This window comes from Pseudorasbora parva, chromosome 5, assembly GCF_024679245.1.
Source record: "Pseudorasbora parva isolate DD20220531a chromosome 5, ASM2467924v1, whole genome shotgun sequence".
Taxonomy (NCBI): domain Eukaryota; kingdom Metazoa; phylum Chordata; class Actinopteri; order Cypriniformes; family Gobionidae; genus Pseudorasbora; species Pseudorasbora parva.
This window is the reverse complement of record NC_090176.1, coordinates 8,737,351-8,753,794: the sequence shown is the minus strand read 5'-3', so window position 1 is coordinate 8,753,794 and position 16,444 is coordinate 8,737,351. Positions and strand designations below refer to the sequence as shown.

The 16,444-nt window shown below is 40.0% G+C and overlaps 1 protein-coding gene across 5 annotated transcripts in view; it reads left to right on the top strand.

The window, feature by feature from the left end:
• rapgef4a (Rap guanine nucleotide exchange factor 4a) overlaps positions 1-16,444 on the top strand; it is a 117,527-nt gene that overhangs the window by 98,258 nt on the left and 2,825 nt on the right. For all 5 annotated transcript variants that reach the window (XM_067443166.1, XM_067443167.1, XM_067443169.1 and 2 more), the window contains 13 exons: positions 1,983-2,080; positions 2,196-2,281; positions 3,385-3,463; positions 4,964-5,114; positions 5,728-5,816; positions 6,483-6,513; positions 6,601-6,679; positions 7,883-8,029; positions 11,335-11,432; positions 11,545-11,670; positions 15,305-15,483; positions 16,114-16,204; positions 16,322-16,372. In XM_067443166.1, coding sequence (XP_067299267.1) covers positions 1,983-2,080; positions 2,196-2,281; positions 3,385-3,463; positions 4,964-5,114; positions 5,728-5,816; positions 6,483-6,513; positions 6,601-6,679; positions 7,883-8,029; positions 11,335-11,432; positions 11,545-11,670; positions 15,305-15,483; positions 16,114-16,204; positions 16,322-16,372 — 1,305 coding nt within the window. The remainder of the gene's footprint in view (positions 1-1,982; positions 2,081-2,195; positions 2,282-3,384; positions 3,464-4,963; positions 5,115-5,727; positions 5,817-6,482; positions 6,514-6,600; positions 6,680-7,882; positions 8,030-11,334; positions 11,433-11,544; positions 11,671-15,304; positions 15,484-16,113; positions 16,205-16,321; positions 16,373-16,444) is intronic.

The window sequence follows — 16,444 nt, the reverse complement described above, 5'->3', positions numbered from 1 at the left end:
TATGACATAGGTATTAAGGAGAGGGTGAAATATGAGGACATTACCCATGTCCCCATTTTTCAAAAGGCTTATAAATCATACAGATTTTTTTTTTTTTGAGAAAGTAAAAATTCAGTGTTTCCTGTGTTGGGTTGGTTTAGGCACAGGGGCAGTGTGTGTGTGTGTGTGTGTGTGTGTGTGTGTGTGTGTGTGTGTGTGTGTGTGTGTGTGTGTGTGTGTGTGTGTGTGTGTGTGTGTGTGTGTGTGTGTGTGTGTGTGGTATAATCGTCCCGCCGTCACCAGCACAGGGGAATCTCTCTCCCAGTGCTGTGACAATAGAGAGCTCAGCTCAGGAAAGCCAGACCAGCGTTTAAACGGAAGCTCAGTCTGATAGTGAGGGTGTGGGTGTTAGTGTCTTTGGCACAGACAGAAACAGGATGCCTTCTATCTAAACAAATATAGTGAGATTTCACATTCTAGGGTCATTTGTTGCAACTGGGAAAAGCGCTGTATTCACTACATCAGCGCAGAGGTCTTCAACCCTGCTTCTGGGGACCCACTGTCCTGAAGAGTTCAGCTCCAACCCTAATCAAAGACAGGGGAAGCTACTCAAGCTCTTCAGGATCACTTGTTGAAAATACTCAGGCTGGTGTGCTGAAGCAGGTTGGGAATAAACTTTGCAGGGCAGTGGGTCCCCAGGAGCAGGGCTGAAGACATCTGATTTAGAGTATATCATGGATTCAGCAGATGGAAATATTTAGACAATGCCATAATAAAACAGACTGTACCAAATTATTTATTTTATTTTTGTAAAATGTGAATAAATCCAAATATTGCATTTTACTCTAATCAATTTCTGCAGAGAGTTTTGAATTCAAGTTACTGAACATGTCAACCGTTATTACTTAGTAAAATACTTTTGATAAAATATAGCAGCACATATTGCCTCTGTTACTTAAAATATCTATGTTTTTAGAAGTAAATACTAATCATTTAGATCACATGAGATCAACTGACAAAAAAACGTTTGAAACCCTTGCTGTAAATTGAGTATGAGTCTCCCTCTACTGGTCAGGATGCTGAATTACAAGAATACATTACAGAAGGGCCATTGTGCTGAGCACATCGTTTCTATCTGTTGTGATCCGTTTCCTGTGTGCACCTAACCAGTCATTTTTGTTAGGCCATCAGACATCTGAAAAAATAATAAAGTTTGGTTAGCTATGAACAGAGGTGGACAAAGTACACAACTCTATTACTTGAATAAGAGTAAAAGGACTACTGGTGAAATATTACTCCGTTACAAGTGAAAAGTAAAATTACAGAAGTGTTTGTTTTCAAAAGAACTTAACTATCAAAAGTACATTTCCTTTTTTATGTCAATGCATTATTTTAATATCGTTGCATTGTTGAATAAATGCACATTATACCATCGTAGTGGTTTAAACCAGTCCGTGATGCTCAATCCAACATGCTAGCATACGACTAACTTAATCTATTTTAAACCTTGTATAAAAGTTACAAAGCTCTTGGCAAAGCGCTGTCACTTTAAGGCCGAATGCACGGATCTTATACACTGTTTATGTGATTACTCGCCAAAATGAGCATTTTGACATCCGTCTTCTTCCATTTGGCTATAAACTATAAATCAGTGTTTAATAAGTGCTGTGAAATCATTGAACTTAACGTGACCCTACAAGAGTGATTCCTGAAAGGCTTTCTGCAAAAACCCAAACACCTTTTAAAGAAGAAAATAATCATCCACTGATTTCAAAGCTGCTACAGAAACAACTTTCGACTTCGAGGACCTTATGTAGTGGAGTAAAAAGTACGCTATTTGTCTTTCAAATGTAGTGAAGTTAAAGTCACAAGTTTCCAGAAAAAATAATACTCAAGTAAAGTACAGATACTCAAAAAGTGTACTTAAGTACAGTACTCAAGTAAATGTACTTAGTTACTGTCCACCTCTGGTTATGAATAATCGCATTTGTGTGTGTATTCAGGATGTGGAGGCGAACACAGTCCGTCTGAAGGAACATGAGGAGGATGTGTTAGTTTTGGAGAGAAGTAACAACAGGAGCTCCAGTTCTTCTCCTCTCAAGTACATTTGATCTTCTGTATTGTGCTCTTTTTTTACATAAGGGATTTAAGACTAGTATGGAAAAACTATCAACTCAAAGTACATGTCAAACTGTGACCTTTGACCTGTTCTTCAGGTACACCGTGATGTCAGGAACTCCAGAGAAGATTCTGGAACATCTTCTGGAGACGATGAAACTCGATTCCCAGTTCACAGAGTCAGGTACTTCACAATGCATTCAGAGAAATATATTCAGATAAACAGGCAAACTGTTACTAATAATCCACCGCAGGCAAGTCTGACGAACACACACTACCGGTCAAACATTTAAGAACTTTAAGATTTATTTATGTTTTTAAAGAAGTCTCTTCTGCTCACCAAGGCTGCATTAATGTTATTAGAAATACAAAAAGGCTGTAATATTGTGAAATATTATTAAAATATAAAATAACTGTTTTCTATTTGAATATATTTTAAAATGTCATTTATTCCTGTGATCAAAGCTGAATTTATCATCATTACTCCAGTCTTCAGTGTCACATGATCCTTCAGAAATCATTATCATATGAGGATTATCTGCTCAAGAAACATTTATGATTATTATCAATGTTGAAAAGAGTTGTGGAAAAAGTTTTTAGGATTCTTTGATGAATAGAAAGTTCAAAAGAACAGCATTTATCTGAAATATAAAGCTTTTTATATATCTATTTTATAGCTTTATTTTTTATATATGTATTTAATAAAACTTAAACCAAATACAAAACAATGATTTGACTTGCAGCACACCTGTTTAAATGTATTTCTAATAACACATTAGAATGACTTCTGAAGGATCGTGTGACACTGAAGACTGGAGTAATGATGCTCAAAATTCAACTCTGATCACAGGAATAAATTACAGTTTATATATTCACATAGATATTTTATTATTATATTTTACCGACCCCAATCATTTGAACAGTAGGAAGTGGATTGTGTCGATATTGCTTTTTGTAAAAACTCACTCACTATTGATGTCTGTTTTCTTCTGAACCCTTTATTTTCAATGAGTCATTCAAACTGGTTAAAAAAAATGCTCTAAATGAATCTTTAATGAATCACTGATCAAAATGATTTTTAGAAATCCCTCTCCGGTAAATACAAATGATTAGTTTTACCATTAAAAATTCTAATTCAAGAGTGTGAAGCCTGTAAACATTTACTGTAGATGCACTGTGAAGAAACCAATCATTTAACCAGAATTAGCTATTAATCATGCTTCATGTTACAAACAGTAGCTGCCCTGAACGCACCTAACTAACTTCTTTCTTTCTTCATCTCTGTAGATCCCACTCTGGATGACTTTTTGCTTATGCACTGTGTTTTTGTCCCAAACAGTCAGCTGTGTCCACTGCTTGTCGCCCAATATCCTTTACAGCTCTACTAAATAAATATCAGTCTCTGTAAATCTACACTATATTGCCAAAAGTTTTGGGACACAGCCTTTACATGTACATGAACTTTAATGACATCCCATTCTTAATCCGTAGGGTTTTGTGTTGATGAGGATTTCTTGATTCTTCTAGAAGTGCATTTGTGAGGTCAGGCACTGATGTTGGACGAGAAGGTCTGGCTCTCAGTCTCCGCTCTAATTCATCCCAAAGGTGATCTATGGGGTTGAGCTCAGGACTCTGTGCAGGCCAGTCAAGTTCCTCCACACCAAACTCACTCATCCATGTCTTTATGGACCGACGCTTTGTGCACTGGAGCGCGCAGCATTGTTGGAACAAGACGGGCCATCCCCAAACTGTTCCCACAAAGTTGGGTGAATGAAATTGTCCAAAATGTCTTGGTATGCTGGATCATTCTTTCACTGGACCTAAGGGGCCAAGCCCAACCCCTAAATAAACAAACCCCACACCATAATCCTCCCTCCATTAAACTTTACACTAGACAGAGAAGCGTGATTGGTCACTCCAGAGAATGGTATATGGACTGCATTTATATAGTGTTTTCAACAGACCCATGGCCACCAAAGCTCTTTACATATTGCCTCGCATTCACCCATTCATTCACTCATACACTGACAGAGGTGTCACCCATGCAAGGGGTTAGGTGTCTTGCTCATGGACACCTCAACACTTAATCAGGTAGAACCGGGGACTTAACCTCGAACCTTCCGTTTGTAGACAACCTACATGAACCACCGAGACCAGAGTCCACTCTAGAGTCCATTGGCGGCGTGCTTTACACCACTGCATCTCACGCTTGGAGTGACTGGAGCACCTAAATTTAATGATTTGGAGGGGTGTCCCAATACTTTTGGCAGTTGAAGACAAAAAAGAAAATATTGTTTATTATATCATTTTCCTGTATTATTTTTTTGTATTAATATTCATAATCATTTATCTGTGCATGTGTGCTGAGATGTGTACGTTGACTGTTGAACAGTAAGCCTATTCAATCTTAGGAAAATAATGTTTTCCACTGCATATATACAAGGATGTATACACTAAAAGACAGTTGTTTTTATGGAAATTGGATAAACATCCGTAAGCATGATGTATATGTCTATTTTAGCATAAACCAACATGTTTCAACCTTGTAAGGGAATCATAGGTTCTTCGTTAGAGGTATATATATATATATACATTTTGTCTCTGCTATGTCTGACATACAAAATAATAAAAGGGATCTCTTGGCACAATAACTGGTGTCTGGTCCCGTGATTCAACTATAATGGGGACAAAGCTTAATTTTTAAGTCTACTGCAATATAGTGTACATGTAATAAGAGCAGTACATCCGTTCGGTTGAGGGGTTCACTGTGCCACAGCTGTGTACTTTATGAATATTGTTTTATTTTGATTGTGCTCGTGTGCAAGCCTCTCAGTTTTTGGCTCTGAAGTCCTTAGCGCTCATGCACCTATCACGCGCAGGCGTCTCAGGGCAGTGAACAGGAGCGGATGGATTACACTCTCAATAACAAGCGCAGGGTGATTCGTCTGGTGTTACAGTGGGCCGCCATCAACACAGACCACCTACAGGAGGAGGACTGCTCTTTCAACTTCCTCCAGGTCAGCAGCTTCACTCACAGCCATACTGGCTGACTGAAGTTTAGACATTTCATTTTGTGGAGACTTTCTGGTCCCACTGTGATTAAGTGTGTATTTCATTGTCAGTCAGATCAATCAATCAATCAATCAATCAATCAATCAATCAACTTTATTTATATCACGCTTTTACAATCACGATTGTGTCAAAGCAGCTTCACAGTGTTAAACAGGACAATATTGCAACAAAATTTGATTTGGCTGTACAGTCGCTCTGAAGAAAACAGTGATGTTATCAGATTATTTTAATTTATCATAGAGCGACAATGTGAGCAGATCAGTAATATAGAATTAAATAAGACCTAATTAATTAATTTTATTTGTACATTTAGTTGAATAACTTAGATCATAATTTTAGTGTCCCCCAACTGAGCAAGCCAAGCCAAAGGCGACAGTGGCGAGGAACAAAAACTCCACCAGAGCGTGATGGAGAAAAATAAACCTTGGGAGAAACCAGACTCAGTCGGGGTGCCAGTTCTCTTCTGGCCTATTAACACACCGTGTATGATTATTATTCTGGCAACCTTACATGTCAGAAATCATATTAACTTAAGTCCGCTCATGTTGTCTGTTGCAGGAGTTCTATGAGACAGTGTGTGAAGATTCCAGACTCATTCCAGCTCTGAAAGATCAACTGCCTGAACTAGAGAAGATCATAAAGCAGAAGTAAGAGCGGAATCTAACAAGTGAGAGGTTTCTAACCTTAACATATTAATATATTTATTTTATTTCGAGGGACAAACTGAGCAAAAATATCCAATTTGGTGCAGTTGTTGATATTTATATGGCCAAAAAGTACAATTGAATTCTGATGATTGTAATGAAAATCTTTATAAAATTATAACTTGCATAAACTTGCATAAAATACTTGCATAAAATCATATAAATACCAGTCTTCATGCTACATATGCCAATAATGTCTTAGTAATATGATATTAAAATGCTTAGATTTATGATTAAAGCTTTAAAACATACAATGAAATGGAAAACAATGATGATTGAGAGATGAAACAATAAACATTCCTCAAAAGCCTGATGAATGATCATATGACAATATGAATTTGCTGCTTATGTCCAGTGAATGTTCATCTTGATGTATTAATAACAATATACAAAATGTTCTTACGTTAAAGAGGTCACACTCACGTCATGAAGACACGACCTGAAGGTGGATTTGATAAAACTATACTTAAAGGCCTTTAACTTCCTGAAATAAAAGTATGAACAACAGTATACAAAGTACAGTACGCTTTATGGGGTTAACATAAGAAATAGCATAAAAGAAACCTGTTATTTGCTCATATTCATAACACTCATAACATTTATTTGCAGCTCCGAAGATGGTCGGCCCTCACAAAAAAAGGTGAGGGGAAGATAAAACAAACACAGATGCTGTAGTTTTCCCTTCAGTGCTGAAGAAGTGTCATCTGATTGTCCTCTCTCATTGCAGCACAAAGTCCTGCTGCGTCAGTTCAGCACCGGGAACGACAGACTGCAGAAGAGACAGCCAATCAAAAGCACAGACGAGAGTGAGTTCTCCAATTCAATAGTTGCAGTAGTACATGAGTATGATGACGAAAGGCCTGTTCACACCAAGAACAAGAAATTTAAACATATATTAGTGTCCACACCAATGCACAATATTGTTTGGTTTATTTGAATCGAGTGCTGCAGTTATGTCATCGTACGCTTAAAATGCTCTATAAAGCAGGATGGACTCTGTCTTATCATTCATAAGCTGGGAAAAAAATCATTCTGAAATTGATTATAACTAGATAATTCCTCTGTGCCATTATCTTTATAGTTGTTGTAGCTAGAAAGATTTTTAAAACTTTATGGTTAGAATTTTAGCTATCGTTCTTGGTGTGAATGGGCCTTAAAGGGTTAGTTCACCCAAAAATAAAATTGATGTCATTAACTCCTCACCCTAATGTCGTTCCTCACCCGTAAGACCTCCGTTCATCTTCACACACAGTTTAAGATATTTTATATTTAATCCAAGAACGTATGGAAGTGTATGCACACTATACTGTCCATGTCCAGAAAGGGAATAAAATCATCATCACAGTAGTCCATATGAGACATCAGTGGGTAATCAGAATCTCTTGAAGCATCGAAAATACATTTTGGTCCAAAATAACAAAAACTACGACTTTATTCAGCATTGGCTTCTCTTCTGGGTTTGTTTTCAATCCTCAAATAATGATTTGAACGGTTATGAATCAGCGGATTGATTTATGATTTGGATCGCGTGTCAAACTGCTGAAATCACGTGACATTGGCGATGATCACATGATCAATCCGCTGATTCATAACCATTCTAATCTTTATTTGAGGATTGAAAACAAACCCGGAAGAGAAGACAATGCTGAATAAAGTTGTAGTTTTTGTTATTTTTGGACCAAAATGTATTTTCGATGCTTCAAGAGATTCTGATTAACCCACTGATGTCTCATATGGACTACTAGATCAGTCATAGAATAAAAGAGTCAAAAGTGAAATAACCAAAGATAGACACGAAGGGTCACAAAAGGAAAGTTCAAAAAGAGGTTAAGAGTTAATTATGAGGTTAAGCGAAAAGTATTAGTTGATGTTCTTCACGTCATGAAAAATTCACAGTATTGAACAAATGTGAACCAAACGACGTGCCTCTTTAATTAAAGTTGTTATTTAAAGATTGTGATTCATCAGTGTTTTAATGTCAATGTTCTTTTGTTGTTTTGTTGGTATAGTCCTCTTTAAGGTGTACTGCAGTGATCACACCTACTCCACTATCCGAGTGCCTGTGGCTGCGTCTGTTAGAGAGGTCATCGCCGCGGTTACCGATAAGCTGGGGTCAGGCGATGATCTTATTCTCATCCACCTCAGCTCCGCCGGAGGTGAAAACACATATACACGCACATGTCGCATTTTATAGACATACGCATTTTTATACTGTACAAACTGTATCTTCTATCCCCAAACCCTACCCCTACACCCTTAAAAATAAAGGTGCAAGGAAGAACCAAAAATGAGGTTTCACAGTAATGTCATAGAAGAACCGTTTTTTATTCCCCAAAGAACCATTTTGTGAAAGGTTCTTTAAAGAACCATTTTTTTAATAACCATTTTATAGTCTAAAGAACGTTTTTGCACTACAAAGAACCTTTTGTGCAATGGAAGGTTCTTTGGATATTAAAGGTTCTTCATGGAACCATACACCCTGCCAAAGAACCATTTAAGAACCAGCATTTTTAAGAGTGAGGAACCCAAAGAGATGGGTTTTAAAGTGAAGGTGGATCTAATCCTGTATCTGAAACAAACAGAGGGAGATGGACTCAATACAAGCTCAATGTGGAAATTTACCTGAATCAAGCTCTAGAACCTAACCCTTACAGGGGATTGGGCGAGGAGAGTGGATCTGCCCCATCAAAAACATGTGCCAGCTGGTCTAACTCACCTAATTCAAACTTAATAGCCGAGAGAGGCCGTCTGGGGTGTGTGTTTTTGCTTTCAAATATCTGAACCTCACGTAAAACTTTCTGCAGTTTTACATGCTCAATATATTATAAGCTGTTTTCCTCGTGGGGATCCAAAAAATGTCCCCACAAAATAGTGCTGTAGTACTCGAGTCTACTGGACTTTGACGCAAACCTCTTTGGAGTTAGTTAGACCTGACTTGGACTCAAACTTCTTTGGACTCGGTCTTGACTCAGTCTCGACTAATCCTGGTCGTGGACTTGACTACAGCCCTACCACAAGATCAAAAAATCCACAACGTAGGGAATACTTGAACCACACCTGCACGCACTTACTCACTCACTCACTCACTACCCATTTTTTCCATTCTTATCACTGTATTGACAGCCATTTCCTCTGTTTTCATTCGTGTATGATTAATTGCAGGTTTATTGATTCCATGCTGTAGTACTGACTCTTATCTCTTTGACCTCTGGCTGACAATATGAGCTCTTTGCTGCACCCATTTTGCTGTAGCATTTCAAATTCTGCGTCCCACTGGTGCTGCTGTGTATTGGTGTGTGAGACAGATGTTTCATTGTCACTGCCAGTTGCATCTGCTGCACTGTGACCTAGTGCTGACCTTACTGCAGCCACTCACAGTAGCAAGTATTTGTAGACTCAAGCCATACTGATTGTGTCAGCACTTGTTTGGGAAGCTAGACAGCAATTTCCATAACTGAACTCCAGCTCCGTCCGGAGGCTTCCTAAAGCTCAGCGATTGCACACACTGTTAAGACAGTAACGAGGACGTCGATTTGACCACATCAATCCGAGCACGAGTCAGAGGATGAAACATTGGAATAATTTGTTATTCAACCCGAACCTCCATCCCAAGTACAACTTGAGCAGGATGTTTCTCAGTGATGCTACTAAGTTTGTACAACGTACAACATTAGACTCATATAGGCGGTTCTGAGTCGATTCTTTCTTTTGGGAGACAATAACTTTATTTATCGTGCACTTTATTTATTTTGACTTTACAACTTTGCAAAATGTTTACATTCAAAAACAGCTGTATTACACACTACATTAAAGGGAATATTAAAGGAACTGTATGTAAGAAATGTATTTCAATTAATCATAAAATGGCCCTGACATGTCACTAGACATTAAGAAATCATGTTAATTTCAAATATTTATATCACTGACAGCAGTAGTCCGGCCAGGATATTGTCATTTAAAAGTTGTTGTTGCAGCCCTCAACTGATGTTGATGTTGACATGTTGTGTTTTGGCCTGAAGCTCCGCCCTCCACCTATCGACCAATCACGAGTCAGTGTTTGGGTATCCGGGTTGCCAGATCTGCTCTAGTTATCACAGCTGCAGATCTACAAACGTTCCTGCTGATCCTGCAGCCAATCTGGCAACCTCGAGTCAGGGGGAGGGGGAGAGGGATGCACCGCTCTACAGTCATTTGAAAGTGACTGCAATACCAGTTTTGGCCACAATCTTACAAACACTTCCTTTAAAAAAAAAAAAGTAACATTATAGGGGCACTTTAATGATGATGAGAGCGATTTACGCTTGTTTCACACATACTCCGTCTGCAGTGTGTGTGCGGTGCGTGTAGCGTTGAGTATGCAGTGCAGGAGCCGCACGTCCTGTTGCGCTTTCACATATGCTGCGTTTGCAGACCGCAACTGATCCGCCGTTACATACCACAAACACAGCATTTATTCATAATTTTTTATTTAAAATCCAAAAGTTGTTACTGAACATGGCTCGTCAGAATTGCAATTCTCTTTGTTTACTCTTTCATAGACGTCATGTTAGCATACTACATTTAAACATTTTATTCAATTCATTAATTCATATTTATATAGCCTAGTAGGACTTTAGATTTGGCTCACACAAGTGGCAAAACATTTAAACAAAGGTTATAGCCTAAAATCACAAACATTTTAAATTAGAAACTTACAATAGGCTATTCAAAAACAGCCGACTCTCGTGTTTTTTTTTCAAGTTTTTAAACCCTTTTAAAAGAAATCCTGCAGGTCATAAATAACTTTTTTTTTCGAGACGAGTGGAATTCATTATGGCACTTTTTGTTAACCTAATCGCCAGGTAAGGTGTCGTTTCCTTGCTTTACTTGAGAAAAAAAAGCCATGTGTTGACTTTGAAACAAGAGTATATTTTAAATTATATTCATCTGTTGTGAAATTACTAGGTTTTCGCGTCAGTACATGATTATTTTAATGCAAACAATGTTCTGTCGATTTAATGCAGCAGTGCAGCGCAGCAAAAAATAGACTCGGTACGAAAGGATCGCCGCACTGCTGCAGACGCAACGCACCTGGAACAGACTGACGGACAGCATCCGCATGCAGTGTGAAAGCTGTCATCCGTTAACATGGGTACGGAAAATAAATACGCACCGCACACGCACTGCGCACTATGTGTGAAACGGGCGTTAGGTTTAAGTATATTATGAAACGCATGCAGCAAAACATCACGTGACCCTGATGTCAACTTAAGCCAAAGTGTCATTATGGGTGTGTGTGTGTTTGTGGTATTTAAAGGGTGAGAAACTCTAGCGGAGGATTTAACATTCAGTAAAAGCTGATGGTTGAAATTGATGTCCGCTGATAACTGACATCTCTGCTTCCACATTCTTGAAAAGCACCTACTTTAAAAGTAGATTGCTCTGTCACACTGACTGATGACTGTGTGTTTGTGTGTTTCAGATAAAGAGCTTCTTAAACCATCTGATGTGTCCATCTTCTCATCTCTGAGTATTAATGGCCGTTTGTTTGTCTGCTCGAAGGACCAGATCGACACTTTGGTGTGTGAGAGCCCCTGGAGGCTGCGTTTAAAACACACATCTGCTGTAAACACACACGCATTGACTTGTTGATTGGCTGATTAACTGGTCATTGGATTGGCTGTTTCTGCAGACTCCGCTGCCGGAGCAGGAGGGGCCGTCTGCAGGGTCCATGTCCACGTTTGAGCTCATGAGCTCTAAAGATCTGGCTCATCAGATGACTCTCTATGACTGGGAGCTCTTCGACTGTGTACATGAGGTACATACACAAAGTTCTGCTTCTGTTTTAACACTTCTCTAACTTAAAGGATTAGTTCACCCTAAAAACATGAACTCATGTAATTCCAAACCCACGAGACATTAATTTAGGCCTATTCCCAAAACACAAACTAAGATATTTTTATAGAGAGATTTCTGTCCCTCTACTGTAAGTCCATTCCATGCTTTAAAAAGCTCACTGTAGATTTAATCTGTACGAATCTGCCGAAGAAACGTGATTGCGTAAACGGAAAAGGCTTTTATTTTAAACTTATTTAAACTGATCAATGAACATACATACACTTGTGAATGTTAATATTATGTTAATTAAATAAAAACCTACTTGTGTACTTAAAGAGTGTACACTTTAAAGGGATAGTTCACCCAAAAATAAACATGTGATGTTTATCTGCTGACGCCCAGAGCATCCGAGATGTGTGTTTGTTTCTTCAGTGGAACACAAATGAAAATTTTTAAGTCCAACCGTTGCTCGTATAATGCATGTCAATTGGATGTATTTCTATGAGAGTAAAAAACACATAGACATACGAATTCATATTAACCCCTGTGGCTCGTGACGACACATTGATGTCTTAAGACACGAAACAATTGGTTTCTGCGATGAAACCCAACAGTATTTCAGTTATTTTTTACCTCATATCAGACGAAACTCATCTAGTATTCCCCAACAGCATTCATTCCACTGAATAAGGTCAAAATACCGGCGCAATCATAGAAATATATCTATATAGAATCTGTCACGTCACAGAGAAGGGAAAATGGTGCGATGACTCGTGCAAAAGAAGTGATAATTTATTATAAAAAGAAACATAAATGGACGTGCGGGATGGGAGGGACAGACCAGGGGGGCACGGGAGGGACAGACCAGGGGGGCACGGGGGGGACAGACCAGGGCGGGACGGGGGGGACAGACCAGGGGGGCATGGGAGGGACAGACCAGGGGGGCACGGGAGGGACAGACCAGGGGGGCACGGGGGGGACAGACCAGGGGGGCACGGGGGGGACAGACCAGGGCGGGACGGGGGGGACAGACCAGGGGGGCATGGGAGGGACAGACCAGGGCGGAACAGACCAAGGGGGGACGGGAGGGACAGGGGAAACAGACAAGGAAGGAACAGACAAGGGAGGGGTAAACAAGGAAGGAATACGGAAAATAAAATTTTAAGGGGCCATGATGGCCTGCAAAGTTCAGGTGGCCAGGGCGGAAGCAGAGCAAGATGCCTGGGTGGTGCAGGAGGCACTGGGACCACCGGCACTGGGACCATCAGCACACGATCCACCGGCACTGGGACCACCGGAACATGATCCACTGGCACACGAACCACTGGCACACGGACCACCGAAACTGGGACCACCGGAACGCGATCCACCGGCACTGGGACCACCGGAACATGATCCACCGGCACACGAACCACTGGCACACGGACCACCGGAACTGGGACCACCGGAACTGGGACCACCGGAACGCGATCCACTGGCACAGGGACCACCGGAACACGATCCACTGGCATAGGGACCACTGGAACACGATCCACTGGCACAGGGACCACCGGAACACGATCCACTGGCACAGGGACCACCGGAACATGATCCACCGGCACAGGGACCACTGGAACACGATCCACTGGCACAGGGACCACTGGAACACGATCCACTGGCACAGGGACCACCGGAACACGATCCACTGGCACAGGGACCACCGGAACATGATCCATCGGAACTGGGACCACCGGAACACAATCCACCGGCACAGGGACCACCGGAACACGATCCACCAGAACTGGGACCACCGGAACACGATCCACCGGAACTGGAATCACCGGAACACGATCCACCAGAACTGGGACCACGGGAACACGATCCACCGGAACTGGAATCACCGGAACACGATCCACCAGAACTGGGACCACCGGAACACGATCCACCGGAACTGGAATCACCGGAACACGATCCACCGGAACTGGAATCACCGGCACAGGGACCACCGGAGTGGTGGATGAGACCCTGTGCTTCTCCTAAGCATGAAGGACTGCCACCACAATGCCTCCCATTACAGCCCTCCAGGCCATGTCTGGACTCGGGGCCCCTGGACTCGGGACCCCCGGAACTGGCAACGAGGGAGACCTTCTCTGCTGAGTCCTCATTGTCTTGGTTGGATCCTTCTGTCATGTCACAGATAAGGGAAAATGGTGCGAGGACTCATGTGCAAAAGAAGTGATCATTTATTATAAAAAGAAACATAAATACGAAACAAAACCCACAAGGGGCCAAAAATACATAATCAAAACATAAACTCAAAAACATAACAAACTGGAATCAAGGGGAAGACGGGAGACGCAGACATTTCACAAGGATCCAACACAGACTGACAAACACAAGGAGCTTATAAAGGGAAGAAATCAAAAGGGAACAGGTGGGAGAAATCAACACTAATCAGATAACAAGGGGGAGGGATCAGACAATGACAGGAGCACATGCAAGACATGACAAAACCCACATGTGCACACAAGACAGGACAGGCATGTGACAGACTCCTCATTAGTGCCGGCACAGATCGGTCGAATGAGGCATCTAGGTAAATATATCTATGACCGCGCCGGTATTTTGACCTTCTTCGACGGAAGTAATGGCGGGGAATACTAGATGAGATTCGTCTGATATGAGGTAAAAAATAACATACTGTTGAGTTTCTGACAGAAACCAATCGTTTCGTGTCTTAAGAAATCAATGTGTCGTCACGAGCCGCAGGGGTTAATATGGATTTATGTCTGTGTTTTTTACTCTCATAGAAATACACCCCATTGACATGCATTATACGAGCAACGGCTGGAGTTAAAAATCTTCCTTTGTGTTCTCCTGAAGAAACAAACACACATCTTGGATGCTCTGGGCGTCAGCAGATAAACATCAAACTTTCATTTTTGTGTGAACTGTCACTTTACTGACCGTTTCTTAACAGACTTTTAAAAAAAGTGCTCTTTGTAATAATGTCAATGTCAAGTTTTGCTTTAAAGTATTTTTGTAATACTTTATTTTACATTACATATACTTACCATAGTAATAACAGTAAATTATGGATAATTACATACAACTAGCCCTCAAATAAACCCTAATCCTTCCCTAACCCTATAGTAAGTACATGTAGTTAATAATTATTACACTTACACTTTCACTTCATGTGCTTGTCAGCACATTCAGCAGTACATTTTAACCATACAGACGTAATTATGACATTACATATAAATATGCACTTAAGTCCTACTCTAAAGTTTAGCTAATCACATTTGTTCTTTAAAAAAAGTATATAATTCCCTTAATAAGTTCTCTTTTTAAAAGAAGGTTACACTTTATTTTAAGGTGTCCTTTTTAGAGTGTAATTATAAATTTACTGTAAGTGATGGGTAATGTTTATTAACTACATGTACTATAGGGTTTGCTTAGGGTTAGTTGCATGTAATAATGCGTGATTTATAGTTATTACTATAGGAACTACATGTAACACGTAACAACCATGCTGCAAAATAAAGTGTTACCTACATTTATTAACCACCAGGTCTAAACTAGTAGTCAGTTCTATTACACTTCTAGTAAATCTGTTTGCATTTCTGTTTTAGCACGAGCTGATCTACCACACGTTTGGCCGGCATCATTTCAAGAAGACCACGGCAAATCTGGATCTGTTCCTGCGGCGGTTTAATGAGGTGCAGCTGTGGGTGGTCACAGAGGTTTGTTTGAGTCCCACGCTCAGCAAACGCGTCCAACTGCTCAAGAAGTTCATCAAGATCGCAGCGCAGTGAGTGTCTGCTGATGGCTTTACTAACATGTAACGGTAATGTGTGTGATGGATCATTTTGTTAACGATATTAATGCAGTGTTTTCCGACAATTAGTTGCAATGTTAACTGATGTATTATAGTTAAAAATGGATATTAATTTAAGTTAGTTGAACTTAAGAGTGCTTTTTTTGGCCCACTTAAGTATAGGACGTTCATCTTTATATGTAATATATTAATCAATTATTTGAAATATGTTTAAAGCGTACTGCCAAATGTACTGATAAGCATTTATGGTAAACTATATACTACAATAAAATTTCTGTTGAAACTTGTATTTAAATATTCTTTAATTACATATTTGTGATGATGAAGTTGCAATATTTTACATACTTAACTACTGTTAAAATATTTATATAATATTGTATTATCTGCAACTGCAGTTTTTTTAAATTGTGTGCATTCAATACAATTATGTCTATTTGTTTTTCACAAGGCGGTTTGTTATGTATAGTATTGTTTTCACCGTAGAGAGTGTGTGGCGTGTATTAATCAGTACAGGCTGCACTTCTATAAATGGTGTGTGTGTGTGTGTGTGTGTGTGTGTGTGTGTGTGTGTGTGTGTGTGTGTGTGTGTTCGCTCTTTTTAAGCTGTAAAGAGTTTAGGAATTTGAACTCATTCTTTGCCATTATCATGGGCCTGGGAAACCCTGCGGTCTGTCGACTCAGTCAGACATGGGAGGTGAGTATTCACTACACACATACACACAACTTCACAGACATATATACAGAACAGACAGACACTGTCATGTTTAACACTGATTCAGCTCTCACTGAATAAGAGTTTGCTCTCTCACAGAAACTGCCCAGCAAGTTCAAGAAGTTTTATAGCGAGTTTGAAAACCTGATGGTGAGTTCAACATGGCAACCTCTTGACCCTGCTAGAAACCTAAAGATTTAACATTTAAGCTCTTGTTGTTGT